At 36.3% G+C, this 14,305-nt stretch overlaps 1 protein-coding gene across 3 annotated transcripts in view; it reads left to right on the top strand.

Annotated features, from left to right (window-relative positions):
* The window catches only part of TFRC (transferrin receptor), a 31,668-nt gene extending 17,749 nt beyond the window's left edge, over positions 1-13,919 (top strand). For all 3 annotated transcript variants that reach the window (XM_079100340.1, XM_079100341.1, XM_079100342.1), the window contains exons 11-19: positions 1,060-1,179; positions 2,951-3,036; positions 3,285-3,348; positions 4,346-4,413; positions 5,531-5,589; positions 5,808-5,889; positions 7,396-7,617; positions 9,215-9,355; positions 10,722-13,919. In XM_079100340.1, the coding sequence (XP_078956466.1) occupies positions 1,060-1,179; positions 2,951-3,036; positions 3,285-3,348; positions 4,346-4,413; positions 5,531-5,589; positions 5,808-5,889; positions 7,396-7,617; positions 9,215-9,355; positions 10,722-10,964 (1,085 nt within the window). In that variant the 3' untranslated portion in view covers positions 10,965-13,919. The remainder of the gene's footprint in view (positions 1-1,059; positions 1,180-2,950; positions 3,037-3,284; positions 3,349-4,345; positions 4,414-5,530; positions 5,590-5,807; positions 5,890-7,395; positions 7,618-9,214; positions 9,356-10,721) is intronic.
* The last annotated feature ends 386 nt before the right edge of the window (positions 13,920-14,305 follow it).

The following is a 14,305-nucleotide window of genomic DNA, read 5'->3' as shown; positions in this document are numbered from 1 at the left end:
AAAAACAATTAGTGAGCACAAATAAGTAATCAGTGAATAGCTTAGCTGGTAATATAGAAAAAGTAGTAATTCTGATAAAGAAATAGCATTGTCATGTAACTTTTTAATCCCTGGTGTTCTAGATCATATCTGTAGTTAGGCTCTTTTTATTTATTTATTTTTTGTAGTGCTAGGGATTGAACGCAGGGCCTTATGTTTGTGAAGCAAGCACTACCACCTGAGCTATATCCCCACCCCCATATTAGGCTCTTTTATCCTTAATACATACTCTATACTTTACTGGCATGCTTATTCTAGACTTAATTATTAGAAAACAGTTTTAAAGCTCATTATAGCTGGATGCTGTGGCACACCCCTGTAATCCTAGTGACTGGGGAGGCTAAGGCAGGAGGATCGAAAATTCAAAGGATCTTAGCAAGATCCTGTCTCAGACTTAAAAATAAAAAGGGGACTTGGGTTGTGGCTCAGTGGTAGAGTGCTTGCCTCACAAGTATGAGGCACTGGGTTTGATCCTCAGCACCACATATAAATAAATAAATAAGCTAAAAGGTATTGTGTCTATCAACAACTAAAAAAAAAAATTTTTTTTAATTAAAAAATGAAAAGGACTGGGGATGTGGTTCCATAATTAAGCACCCTAGGTGCAGTCCTTGGAACCAAAAAGAGAAGCTCATTATAGGTCAGGTACAGTGGTACATGCCTGTGATCCCAGTTTCTCAGAAGACTGAGGCAGGAGAAACGTAAGTTCAAGGCTAACCTCAGCACTTAGTGAGACCTTGTTTCCAAATAAAAATGGGGCAGGGTATAGCACCCCAGGTGCTGTTTTTTTGTTGTTATTGTTTTGTTTTTTAATAATTTTTTTTAGTTGTAGATGGACACAATACATTAATTAATTTATTTTTGTGTGGTGCTGAGGATTGAACCCAGTGCCTCACATGTTCTAGGCAAACACTGTACCCCTGAGCTGCAACTCCAGCCCCCTGAGTGCTATTAAAAAAAGAAAGAAAACTCATTGTGTAAAGTTATATTTTTCCTTTTTCTTTTTTTCTCCCCCCTAAGATCGCTATATTGTAGTAGGGGCCCAGAGGGATGCCTGGACTGATGGAGCTGCAAAGTCCGGTGTAGGAACAGCTCTTCTCTTGGAACTTGCCCGGACATTCTCAGATATGGTCTTAAAAGGTAGAGTACCAAAGTTTGAGACCTTTGAACATTTATGTACTATGTGTAGTTATAGATGTTATCCTATGCTTTCTTCATTTTGGCTATCTTCTTGGGATTCTCTTTAGCTAGACCTTTACTACTTAAAACATATGGTAGATTTCCTTTTGTTTTTGCTGCCTTTTGACTTTGAAATGACTAATAAAGTGTCTTTTGTATTGGGAATCATCAGTTTTAACAATGGAAAAGTACTATATTGAGCCTTGATCTTTATTTATTTATTTTTTATATTCTTTTTAGTTGTAGATGGACACAATACCTTTCATTTGTTCATTTTTTTATGTGATGTAAGGATTGAACCCAGTGCCTCATATGTGCTAGGCAAGTGCTCTACCAATTGAACTGCAACCCCAGCCCAAGCCTTAATCTTTAATTTGACATATCTAGAATTATATGCCAGATCTAATATGGTCCTTAAGGAATGTACCTCAACTAGTGGCATATATGAATGTACTAAAGGCAAACAATGATACTTTTATTTTCAAGCTTTTCTCTCATGGTACTTACCACTCTTCCACACCCATCCACACACTTAATGCAAATCCACATTACACTTTAATCATTCATTGTACAGTAAATTGTAGTGGTTAGCTTTTATACAAAGTACATTGATATAGAAAAATAATTATCTGGGATAATGAGTGGGATGGAGGGCAGTATCAATATATAGTTCCAAAAGAAGCTGCCATAAATGTAATTTCTCTGGAAACTTCTCACAGCTTAAATTTGTGAGTTTTTATTTCTATTTCATAAAAATATTCACATGCCCACATGGGTGTGGTGATGCATGCCTGTGTTCCCAGGTGTTTGGAAGACTGAGGTGGGAGGACTGCTTGAGCCTACAAGTCTGAAGTCAGCCTGGGTGACATAGTAAGACCCTGTCTCAAAAAAATAAATAAATAAAAATAAAAACAAAATATCATGTTTTAAATGATTTGCTGCCAAGCAATTTATTCTCAAAGAAGATAGATATCACAGGGCATGGTGGCCCATGCCCATAATCCAAGCACTTGGAGACTGGTGCTGGAGGATTATTGGATAAAGGCCAACTGAGGCCCTATCTCAAATTTTTTATTTTGCAGACTGGGGTGTAGCTCAGTGGTAGAGTGCCCCTGGATTCAATCCAAAATCCCCCCACCTACCCCCCCAAAAAAGAAGATTCACATCATACTTGCCGATAATTGCAAATATTTCTTGATCCAGGTGTTAAAGTACTCAAAGAGCCAGGTCAGTAACGAACTGCTGTAATCCCAGGGATTTGGGAAGCTGAGGCAGGAGGATTGCAAATTTAAGGCTCAGCAACTTAATAAGATCCTTTCTCTAAATAAAAGGGATTGCTCAGTGGTAATCCCTGAGTTCAATTCCCAGTACCAAAAACAAAAAACCAAAGGACTCAAAAAAAAGAGTGTTGTGTACTTGAAATCTTATTGGTAGAAGATCTGGTATTCTATTCTTTATAGATCACTTTAAGAATTTATTCCTGGGGCTGGGGAGATAGCTCAGCTGGTAGAGTGCTTGCCTTGCCTCGCAAGCACAAGGCCCTGAGTTTGATCCCCAGTACCGCAAAAAAAAAAAAAAAAAAAGAATTTATTCCTTTAGCACTCTTTCACTTGGGGTTTCAAAAAGAAAAGCAATATTTTTAATCTGCTATCTTGAATTAAAAGCTTTATTAAGTTGATTACCTGCCTGCAACCTTTTCCCAATGTTAACCTAGTTTTTTGTTCTCTTACAGGTGGGTTTAAACCCAGCAGGAGCATTATTTTTGCCAGTTGGAGTGCTGGAGACTTTGGAGCTGTTGGTGCCACTGAATGGCTTGAGGTATTATTTATGTATCATTTGTACTCAGAATAGCCACCTAAACTTGAATTGGCTTAAGCTATCATATAGAAGTTGCGATTTTAGGTTTTATTTATACCATTTGTGCTTTTGTATAACAGGTTTCAATAGAATCCAAATTTCAGAATGAATCCCTAATAAGAGCTATTCTGTAATGAATAGATAGATGAATGCTATTATTAACTAATAAATACATATTATTACATACTCATTAATATTTTCTCTTTCAGGGATACCTTTCCTCTTTGCATTTAAAGGCTTTTACTTACATTAATCTGGATAAAGTTGTTCTTGGTAAGTATTTTTTCAGGAATAATTTTATGAATTCAGGTAACTATGGAACAGCACAAGAAAACTTCATAAGGCATTACTTGTTTCCTATTATGTGTGTGTGTTTTCTTTTTTACACTGGACATAACCAGACCTAATAATCCATTAGGTTGCTGAATGGACACAGACTGACTTGTCTAGAGCAGTGATTCTCAAAGTGGTCCCCTGATCAATACCATCAGGACTGTTAGGAATGCAAACTTCAAGGCCGCTCACCCCAGATCTTGTTGAGTCAGACACTGGAACATATATCCAACAAACTGTTTTTTAGGTTTTAGAACTGCTAATCTAGACCATATTCTAGACCAAAAGGAGCAAAATCATACCATATAGAATAGAACTTTTAGAGACTAATTTTTATCCTGCTGGATTATGGTAGCACTGATAGAAATACTAGATAATCAGACTTATGAAAGAGTTTGCATGTTATTTAAACTTCATATGTAACCAGTGGATAGAAAAACTAATTATATTCGTTTAATATAATTAAAATAAAATCTTTCTTACATTAGTCATTATTTCCCTGTTTTACTTCTGTAGTAGAATGTATCGAGTATAGTAAACTTACTTTAACTAGCATGTGACTGCCACACCTAACCTGGGTGAATCAAAAAGATTTTTTAAAAAAAGTACAGATGATGGGGGAGATTACACATGTGTGGAGGCAGGATATGTATGGGCAATCATTGTACCTTCCTCTTAATTTTGCTGTGAACCTGAAATTACTCTAAAAAGTCTCCAAAAAATCACATTAAAGAGCCTAATTGAGTCAGTTCCCATAGTTGCTAAAGAACTTGAGGACTCAACTACTTTTTTTGTATACTTTGTTACTGTTTGTTGTATAGGGCCACAGATGATAGGTTACTCTTTTCCTGATTGTCAGGTACTTTTAGTTGTAGAAATCTCTGTGTGAAATGTACTTGACTGAAAAAGGGACAGTGTTAAAATAATGTCTTTGCAGGTACCAGCAACTTCAAGGTTTCCGCCAGCCCACTCTTATACAAGCTTATTGAGAAAACGATGCAAGACGTGAGTGTATAACTAATTACAAAAGTGTATAACTTCTTTGTCATATTTCTTTTTTTTTTTTTTTTTTTTTTTTGGGGGGGGGTGCTGGGGATCGAACCCAGGGCCTTGTGCTTGCAAGGCAAGCACCCTACCGACTGAGCTATCTCCCCAGCCCTGTCATATTTCTATAAGATGAGAAACATTTAGGCCATTATCAGTAACCAATAACAAGTATTTAGGATAGATCTTATAGGAGCATTATTTAAGTCAGGCTCTTGACTTGTTGAACCACGTGAGGTGAGGTAAGTGGCATATATATGGCTCCAATCTCAAAGAATACATAATCTTTGGAATAGGTAACAGAATGCCAAGAAACCTGAGTTGTATTGTAGATGCCCACGGGGCAGTGTGTATAATTCAGAATGTTAAGGAAGACTTCAATGCCTTAAGTAAGTCCAGGTGAAATATTCATTGAATAAAGACAAACATTAAAATGTCTGGTTTTTTACCTTTATTTATTTTTTATTCATTTATATGTGGTGCTGAGAATCAAGCCCAGTGCCCCATGCATGCTAAACAGATGCTCTACCGCTGAGCCACAACCCTAGCCCATGATTGTAGTTTTGAATAAGGGAGGAACACATGTGAAAGAGAGTATTTGCTTAAAGGGTTTAGAGGACATATACTGGAGTGTTTAAAGTTGGAGGGAAACAAAGGTTAGATACTGGATATTGGCCTTGATCCTGTTGGATTCTAGAAATTACTATAAGCCCTCAAGGCAGTAATGTGGTTAGGTTAGCAATATAAAATGTGATACAAGGAAGAAACCAGAAACAAGATAGGCATATCCTGTAGGCTAGATAGAACATTTTAAATTGTGGTCAGGCCATCTGTAAAATGTCAAAAAATAAGACTTTTTTTTTCTTACCATAAGTTATGGAACTGACATAGTAACATTACTTTAGGGATAGGTTAGGAAATTTGGACTTTTAACTGCTTTATTCCTTTTCAATATAAATATATAAATCATTATAATAATATAATTTATTATTTCAATATAGATATAGAGAAATGTGTTAGTGACTAGCCTGAATAAGTTCAAAAAAGTTAATTTTAATGATAATTTCTTATTTTACAGGTGAAACATCCACTTACTGGACTATCTTTGTATCGGGACAGCAACTGGGTCAACAAAGTGTAAGTTGAGAAAAGTGAATGAACAAGTGAAAAGAAAAGCAGAATCACCCAGTAGCACCTACAGTGTTAGGAAGAACTCCAAACTTCTTAACCTTGCATCGAGCTTAGCTATCATTAGGGATACTCAATATAAAAATTTATTTGGATGTTAGAGGGAATTGCTTAGCAGCAGTGTTCTTTAGGAAACTTTCTAAAGACATGTTCTCCTTTCCTTGCAGTGAGACACTTTCTCTTGATAATGCTGCTTTCCCTTTTCTTGCATATTCTGGAATCCCAGCAGTCTCTTTCTGTTTTTGTGAGGTAAGTCTGAAGAGTTCTAAAGCATTATTTGTAAGATCTTCTTACATTAACTTTGAAACCAATTTTCCTTTTCAGAAGTTATAATTACTGCATACTTCCTTATTATCCGTTTTAAAATAGACTTGTTATCTCAGCTTAATTAGCATTTGGGTTTATTACTAAAACTTTTTCAAAGTTTGTTGAGTTTTACTAACAAGACTTAGTTTTTTAAATGATTGAGTAGCCAGGGACTAAATATTGAATAATGCAGGTATGGAATATTTGCATCAAACAGACAGTACTGTCTAGATATATCGCACATGTTCTAGATCTGTGTCTAGAAATGCTAAGGTCTTAAGCAGAGATTGGTGGATAAAAGCAGAAAAACTAAACAGGTGTGATTATTAAGAGGCAGAATTTTGAATTGAACCATATTGTAGGGAAACATCATTGTTTTGGCACAAGAGCCAATTAGAAGGCACCGAAGGCCAGGCAGAGTAAATAATGATGATGACTTCTGTGCTGAAAAGCTGGAGTAGGATGAAGAGATCCTAGTATTAGCATTAGGGGGTCAGGTGGAAGCTGTTGATTTGGCATCAAATTGTTGATCCAATAGAAGCCAGGTCCTCAACTGAACTTACTGGATGTTTTAGCTAGGACTAGCAGGGGCAAAAATCTAAAGTGAGCGAGTGATGGAAGATCTGAATTTAGAGATAAGCATGACTGAAATTCTCTTGAATTCATGCTGTTGAATTCATGCAAGAGCAACAGCATGAATTCATTGAATAGCTGATCATAATGTCTACATTAGAAAGTACTGGGTATCAGGTCCAAGCTTGAAGGAATTTATGATTTCTGTTTACCTAAAGATCTTTTAAAACTTCAAATGTAGTTTTAGATGCCACTCTTAGCAGTTCTGGTTAACAGGCACAGTCGGAGAATTGTACAGTTTGAAGGTAATAAATTGAAGTCAAACCAAATGATTATCAGTAAGGTTTTCACTAAGGACAATGGCAGGGAGTAGAGTTGAAGCGTAAGAAATAACTACTAAAGTTGTTTAAGAAGCATCAAACATTTTGTTAGAAAGGTAATATGCATGTATGAATGGGCTGAGTGCTACATGATTAGGAAGAAGGTAAATTTTAATTAAAGATTAACGCTTTTTATTGAAAGTACAGTTCATGTATTATTTTTATCTTTTCCCATCAATATGGGCTAAACTTCCCAGAGAGAACAAAGGATATACCTTCAACAAATTTGGCCTGAAACTGTTTTAACATGTGATATGATAAAACGTGAATTCTGTAAGACCAGGATGGAAGATAGTAGTTATTCTAGGAGTAGGTTAGATTCAGAGGAAGTAGCAAGAATGGCATCTTCTTACAGAAGCAGATGTGAGATAAAAGTGGGTGGGAATATATTAAAAATGAAGAATTGCAGTAAGTGTTACCTCGATGGCAAAGCCAGAATATGAGGCTCCTACTCTTACAACCCCCATGAGTACAGTAGCCTCCCTTTGTTTTCCAGGATGGAAATTATCCTTATTTGAATACTAATTTGGATACCTATGATGTACTGATTGAAGAAATTCCTCAGTTGAACAAAATGATGCGTGCAGCAGCAGAAGTGGCTGGGCAGTTCATGATTAAACTTACCCATGATGTTGAGTTGAACCTGGACTATGAGATGTATAACAACAAACTGTTTTCATTTGTGAGAGATCTGAACCAGTACCGAGCAGACATAAAGGTAAATACTAATTGAAAATGTTTTTATTTAAAAATTTTTTTTTAAAATTTAAGTGAAATTAATTTTTTCACTGATATAAAAGCATAAAATTTATGTGTATTTATGGAGTTCTGTCTCGCATTTTGTTTGACATTATGATCTCTAGTTCTATCCATGTTGTCATAAACAACAGAATTTCATTCTTTATGACTGAATGATATTTTGTTGTGTATGTACCAGCCATTTTCTTTGTTCTTTCATTTGTTGATGGACACTTAGGTTATTTCCATTTCTTGGCTATTGTGAATAGTGCTGCAGTAAACATGGGAATACAGGTGTCTCTTTGACATCCTGATTTCATTTCCTTCAGATATATACTCAGGAGGGGGTTGCTGAACATATGCTAGCTTTATTTTTAATTTTTCGAGAAACCGCTATTGTTTTCCAATAATGGCTATATTAATTAACATTCCCATGAGACTAAGTTCTTATGGTAAAGTATCAAGCAGTTTGAAGTATGATATTCTTGGGGAGGGATATGATTGGTAGCCAAAGTATGTTTTAAAATAAACTGAGATATGAGGAGGAAGCTATGGGATACAAATTTAGGATAGACCCCCAACAAGTATTTCAGAATGTAGAACTGTGTGGTGTTCTGTTGGTCATGATGTAGTCAATCTATACATAGGTAGGACCTGGAGACTCTGAAAATCTCAATTGTGAATGTGGGCTGTATGCCATTTGGACAATGCTTGGATGGAAAGAACATAACCAGTAGTTACACAGTAGTTACACAGAGTTGATCCTGTGTGCCTAGAATTCAGACATTAAATTAAACTAATAAGTAGTTTCTAATTGGTTTTATGGAATGAGGACCTGATTTAATGGTCCCTTAATTGAATTAAATCACTAGCAACTGAATCAGAAAAGTAATTTACCAGACAGAAATAATTGCATGCTGAAATTCACTGAACCAACATTTTCCTCCATAGGGAAATTGAACTGGAAACAATATAATACATAGGATTATATACTTTTTCCTTAGTAAATTATGTTGAATTTCTTAATGAGGATGGTTTTCTTAGGAGGTTAAGAATGGATAATTGGGACTGGGGTTGTGGCTCAGTGGTAAAACACTTGCCTAGCATGCGGGAGGCACTGGGTTCTATTCTCAGCACCACATACAAATAAATGAATAAAATAAAGGTCTGTTAACATCTAAAAATATATTTTTTTAAAAAAAGAATGGATAATTATACTGCTGGGCCCAAAAATGAATGTGTTACTATGTTTATAGAATCTCTGGTACAAGGTGCTTCTAACTTTTCAAGTCCCAAATTTCCCTGTCAGTCACTCCTTTTATTAGAATCTGCCAGGAACAGTGGTGCACATCTGTAATCCCAGCAGTTTGAAAGACTATAAGCAGAAGGATTACAAGTTCAAAGCCAGCCTCGGGAATTTAGTGAGACCTAAGCAACTTAGTAAGACCATGACTCAAAAAACAAAATCAAAATAACCAACCACTTCTCAGTTGCCACATCTACATTAAAATTTTAAATAAAATAACATACCGAAAAATACAACTTCTAATAGTGAATTTATTATCTTTCTGTGTCAGGAAATGGGTCTGAATCTACAGTGGCTATATTCTGCTCGTGGAGACTTTTTCCGCGCTACTTCCAGACTAACAACAGATTTCCATAATGCTGAGAAAACAAACAGATTTGTCATGAGGGAAATCAATGACCGTATCATGAAAGTAAGTAAACTTCTTAGTGGTGTGCTCCTGTAACTGAGTATCACAATCCCCAAAAAATAGCTGGGGATGTAGCTCAGTGGTAGAGTACCTCCTGGGTTCAGTCGTAATATTGCCAAAAAAAATTTAAAAAGGAAGGAAGAAACTAGAAGTGTGATTTATTTTATTTTTTGGTGCTAGTGATCAAACCCAGGGGTGCTCAAACACTGAGGTATACCCCCCGCAGCCCTTTTTAAAATTTGTTTTGAGGGCTGGGGATATAGCTCAGTTGGTAGAGTGCTTGCCTCACAAGCACAAGGCCCTGGGTTCAATCCCCAGCACCGCAAAAAAAAAAAAAAAAAAAAAAAAAAAAATTTGTTTTGAGACATTGTCTTGCTTAGTTGCTGAGGCTGGCCTCAAACTTGGGAATCTTCTTGCCTCAGCACCCCAAGTCACTGGAATTACAGGCATATGCCACCATGCCCAGTGAAATGTGTTAAATTTTACTTATTAAGCTTGCATTTCTAAAAAGTGGAGTAAATCTGGAAACCTAGAATCCTTAGCTGCTTTAGAATTGAAGGCAGATTTTAACTTGTAGCAAAATCTGAAACCAACATATATAACCCAGAAATACAAGAATCATTTGATCTTGAGTTGTGGGTGTTTTTTGTTGTTGTTGATTTTAATTTTTTTTTTTAGACTTTTGATGTTTTGGGGCTTTTTTTGGTACCAGAGATTTAACCCAGGGGCACTTAAGCTCTGAGAGCCACATCCCCAGCCCTTTTTTCTCTTTTATTAGAGACAGAGTCTCACTGAGTTGCTTAGGGCCTTGCTAAGTTGCTGAGTCTGACTTTGAACTTGAAATCCTCCTGTCTCAGCCTCCCCAGCCTCTGGGATTACAGGCATGTTCCACTGTACCCAGCCTTTTTTTAAAGATTTTAAGAACACTTTAGGGGCTGCAGGTTTAGCTCAGTGGTAGAATTAGAATGCTTAGCATGCACCAGGCTGTGAGTTTAATCCCTAGCATCACAAAAAACAAATCAATCGTTTTTTTGAGTTTTAACTGTCATTTTCTATTTCTGTTGTATAAGTCAGCCTTTAACTGTTTAATCCTAGTTCGCTTGGAAGGAACAGACAATGTGTTATAATCCTTTCATATATCTGCTCCTATCCAAAAAAATCTCAACACAGTTATAAAGTTCACTTTAACAGAGGATTTGACAGTTTGCTTCAGAAGTTTAACCTTAGAATATTAGTGGCTTGGGTCTCAACATTCTCAAAATCAAGGGAATCTAACATTTTGAAGTGGGAAAACAACAGTTTTACTGTGTTGGGTCTTCTCTGCAGTCATAGCACTGTGTAAGTTGCCTTGTCTGTTTTATTTTCATAGGTGGAGTATCACTTCCTTTCACCCTATGTGTCTCCAAGAGATTCTCCTTTCCGGCACATCTTCTGGGGCTCAGGCTCTCATACTGTGTCAGCTTTACTGGAGAACTTGAAACTACGACAGAAAAATAACGGTGCTTTTAATGAAACTCTATTTAGAAACCAGCTGGCTCTAACTACTTGGACTATTCAAGGAGCAGCAAATGCTCTTTCTGGTGACATTTGGAATATTGACAATGAGTTTTAAACATGAAGTAAGAATTTCAGGGTAGTCTTGTTTCTAGACTTGTGCTGGTTGTGCTAAATTTTCAGTAGGACTACAAAACCTAATGTTAAAATTCTACCCAATCATCTTGATGCTACTAGATGTCTGTAGGTGGCAGCTTTTAATACAGGGTAGGTACCTGCATTTCAAGTTAAACCACCAAAAAACATTCATGACAGAATATTTTCTCTGATTATCTTTAGAATGTTAAGTGCTTTGTAAAGCTAACTGCCTCTCGTATCGTAGTTAGGAAAATGTCAGAACCAGTTACATGAACTGTTGCTCTAAATCCCAAGGACAGGAGCTGACATGAGCTGGTTTCTTTTTTCTTTTTTCTCTCTCTCTCTCTTTCTCTTTCCCAGTACTGGGGATTGAATCCAGGGGTGCTCTACTGCCGAGCTACATCCCCAGCTCTTTTTTTATTTTGAGACAGGATCTCACAAAATTGCTGAGGCTGGCCTCAAATTTGCCATCCTCCTGCCTCAGCTTCCCAAGTTGCTGGGAGTATAGGTTGTGTCATTGTACCCAGCTGAGCTGGTATCTTTTGAGGTAGAAGGAAGAAGGTGATATCTAGTGAAGGTTAAATGGTATCTTGGTGTGATCCTTCACATTCATTTAATGCTAAGAGATACCAGATTGTAAGACCCTATTCTCCAAATGAGATACATGCCCTTCTATGAGGATTTAGCTGGTTTCTGCATACCTGAATGAAACAGTTAACTTTCAGAAGAGATAGGATTTGTTTTCTTACCGATGAAATCTGAACTGGAGATCCTTCAGTTGGATAAAATGAGGTTCAACTGTTTATTTCAGGAGTAAGGCCTTAATGTGTTAATATTATTCATGAAAAGAGGAGACCAGAAGCCAAAGACTTAGTACATTTTCTTTTCCTCTGATCTCTGCCCCCGGGCCCCATAACCTTTGTTTCATTCTTTGTCGTTTTTGTTTCTTCCAAAGTATTCTGAAAGAGAATCAGTTTTAGGCATTTAATTTCAGACTCAGTTTGTCAGACTTTAAAAGAACACACTGCCAATTTTTGGTCAAAGTGTTCATCTTTTGGGAAAGCTTTCTATCGTTTTGGCACTGAGATATTTATTGTTTATTTATCAGTGACAGAGTTCACTATAAATGGTGTTTTTTTTTTATAGAAGATAATTATCGGAAGCAGTGCCTTCCATAATTATGACAGTTATACTGTCGTTTTTTTTGAATAAAAGCAGCATCTGCTAATAAAACCCAACAGATACTGGAAGTTTTGCACTCATGGCCAACACTTGAGGGTTTTAGAAAATAGCCGCAAGCCAAATAAAATTATAATGCTAAGTATTGGGAAAGGATTAAATTTAATTAGGGGTTGCTAATCAAGTTAGACTTCTATTTAACTGACCAGATAAAAACGATATTTCTGCTAAATGCAGTGAATTGTGACCAATTTATAAATACATGTCACTTAAAGGCTGTGGTAGTATTCCTATATGCAAAATTTTACAGCTCAATTTTGTCCAGGGTGTAACTTAAATTCCAATTTTGCAAAATTTCCAGTACCTTTGTCGCAAACCTAACTCACATTATCGGGAGCAGTGTCTTCCATAATGTATAAAGAACAAGGTAGTTTTTGCCTACCACAGTGTCTATATCGGAGACAGTGATCTCCATATGTTACACTAAGGGTGTACGTAATTATCGGGAACAGTGTTTCCCATAATTTTCTTCATGCAATGACATCTTCAAAGCTTGAAGATAGTTAGTATCTAACATATATTCCCAACTCCCTATAACTCTCTTAGTTTTAGTTGCAGAAACATTTTGTGGTCAATTAAGCATTTGGTGGTAAATTCAACTGCTGTAAAATAAAATTGTTACTTCAAAAACTTTTTTTTTTAATTTAATATGGGTGTTTTGTTTTCTTTGTGGTTCCTCTAGGTCTTCTGTTTAGTGGAATAGTAGCATACATTTATAATGTTTGCTGTTGACAAATGAATATAACTTTAGCCCCTGATTTGCATGTTATAGCATATAAACTTAATTCAGGCAAGTTTGAGTTCAGAATTGGTCATATGGCTTAAAGCAAGGGGAACTTGCAGAGATTTGGGGTGGGGAGGAGTCGAATGTGGGGAGGCAAAGCTTGCAAAGAGGATCTTTGATCATGTCTACATACCCATTAGTATGGGTTGAATAAGTAAGTTTGAGGCTATATGAGTAAAAAGTCTATTTTCTACTTAGCCATCATTATAATCCTGAAAATCAAATGTGTCATAAGGTAGTTCAAAATTGCCACCTGAGAAAAAAGTCCATAGGGTCTCTTAAGGTTCTTGAACTTAGTGTCACTTACCTAAATTATGGTAGACCTAGTTTATTTTGCAGTCTCATTAAACTGTTCGCTACTCATGGTCTCTTTAATCTTCACAGTGTTTAGTCTGTGTAGCTAAATGAAAGGTCATAGCTGGGATTCATAGTTTGGGTATCATGCATTCATAGTTTAATGAAAGCTCAGTGACTTTAAGGCATGATGTGGATAAAGGGTATACATTTTATCAGTAAGTCTCTTCAAATAGACTGACCCTTTTCTATGATTAGGGTTAAGTTATTTCCAATCAAACAAACCAGTAAATGGTAAGAGGCTAAATATCCCTGATTGAATTGTGTGTCTAACAAGTGACAGCGACAGCCTGCTGGTCTTAGATTTTTTTCTGCTTAAAGATATGTGCGTTTGAAAGGTAAAGGGTAAATTGAGTGAGCTCTGTCATGATTCACTATTCTAGAACTTGCATGACCTTTTCTGTGTTTGCTCTTTGAATGTTTTTGAAATTTTAGACTTGCCAGTGTACTGCTCAGCTGTATCTTGTAAACAAATGACATGCTCTTATGTTATATACAAGTTGGTATGTACAACAATGTGGAGATTTATCTGATTTAATAAAATGCTTGAACACTGAACTGTCATTTTTTAAAAGTCTAGTTTCACAATAATATTGGGCAGAAAGTACAGAGTTCCCATATACCCCCTTGTCTCTGCTAGTGGCACATCCTCCCCCACTATTAACATCCCATACCAGAGTGGTACATTTCTTAGAATTGATGAACCTACATAAGCAAATCATTATCACCCCAAGTCCAGTTTATATTAGGTTGTCTTGGTATTGGACACTATAATTTTCCTCCTTGGACTTAGAGTATCTTAGATCTCACAGCTTTTCCAGGCATTCATAGTTACTGACAAACGGTATTCTTATTTTATAGTTGTTTTTCATCCTCTGTGGTACTGGGGATCCAACCCAGGGTCTTGGGCATGCTAGGCAATTGCTCTACTGCTTATGTTCCTA

This window comes from Sciurus vulgaris, assembly GCF_902686455.1.
Source record: "Sciurus vulgaris genome assembly, chromosome: 10".
Taxonomy (NCBI): domain Eukaryota; kingdom Metazoa; phylum Chordata; class Mammalia; order Rodentia; family Sciuridae; genus Sciurus; species Sciurus vulgaris.
Note: the sequence above shows the minus strand (reverse complement) of the source record. Positions and strands in the feature narration are given on the sequence as shown.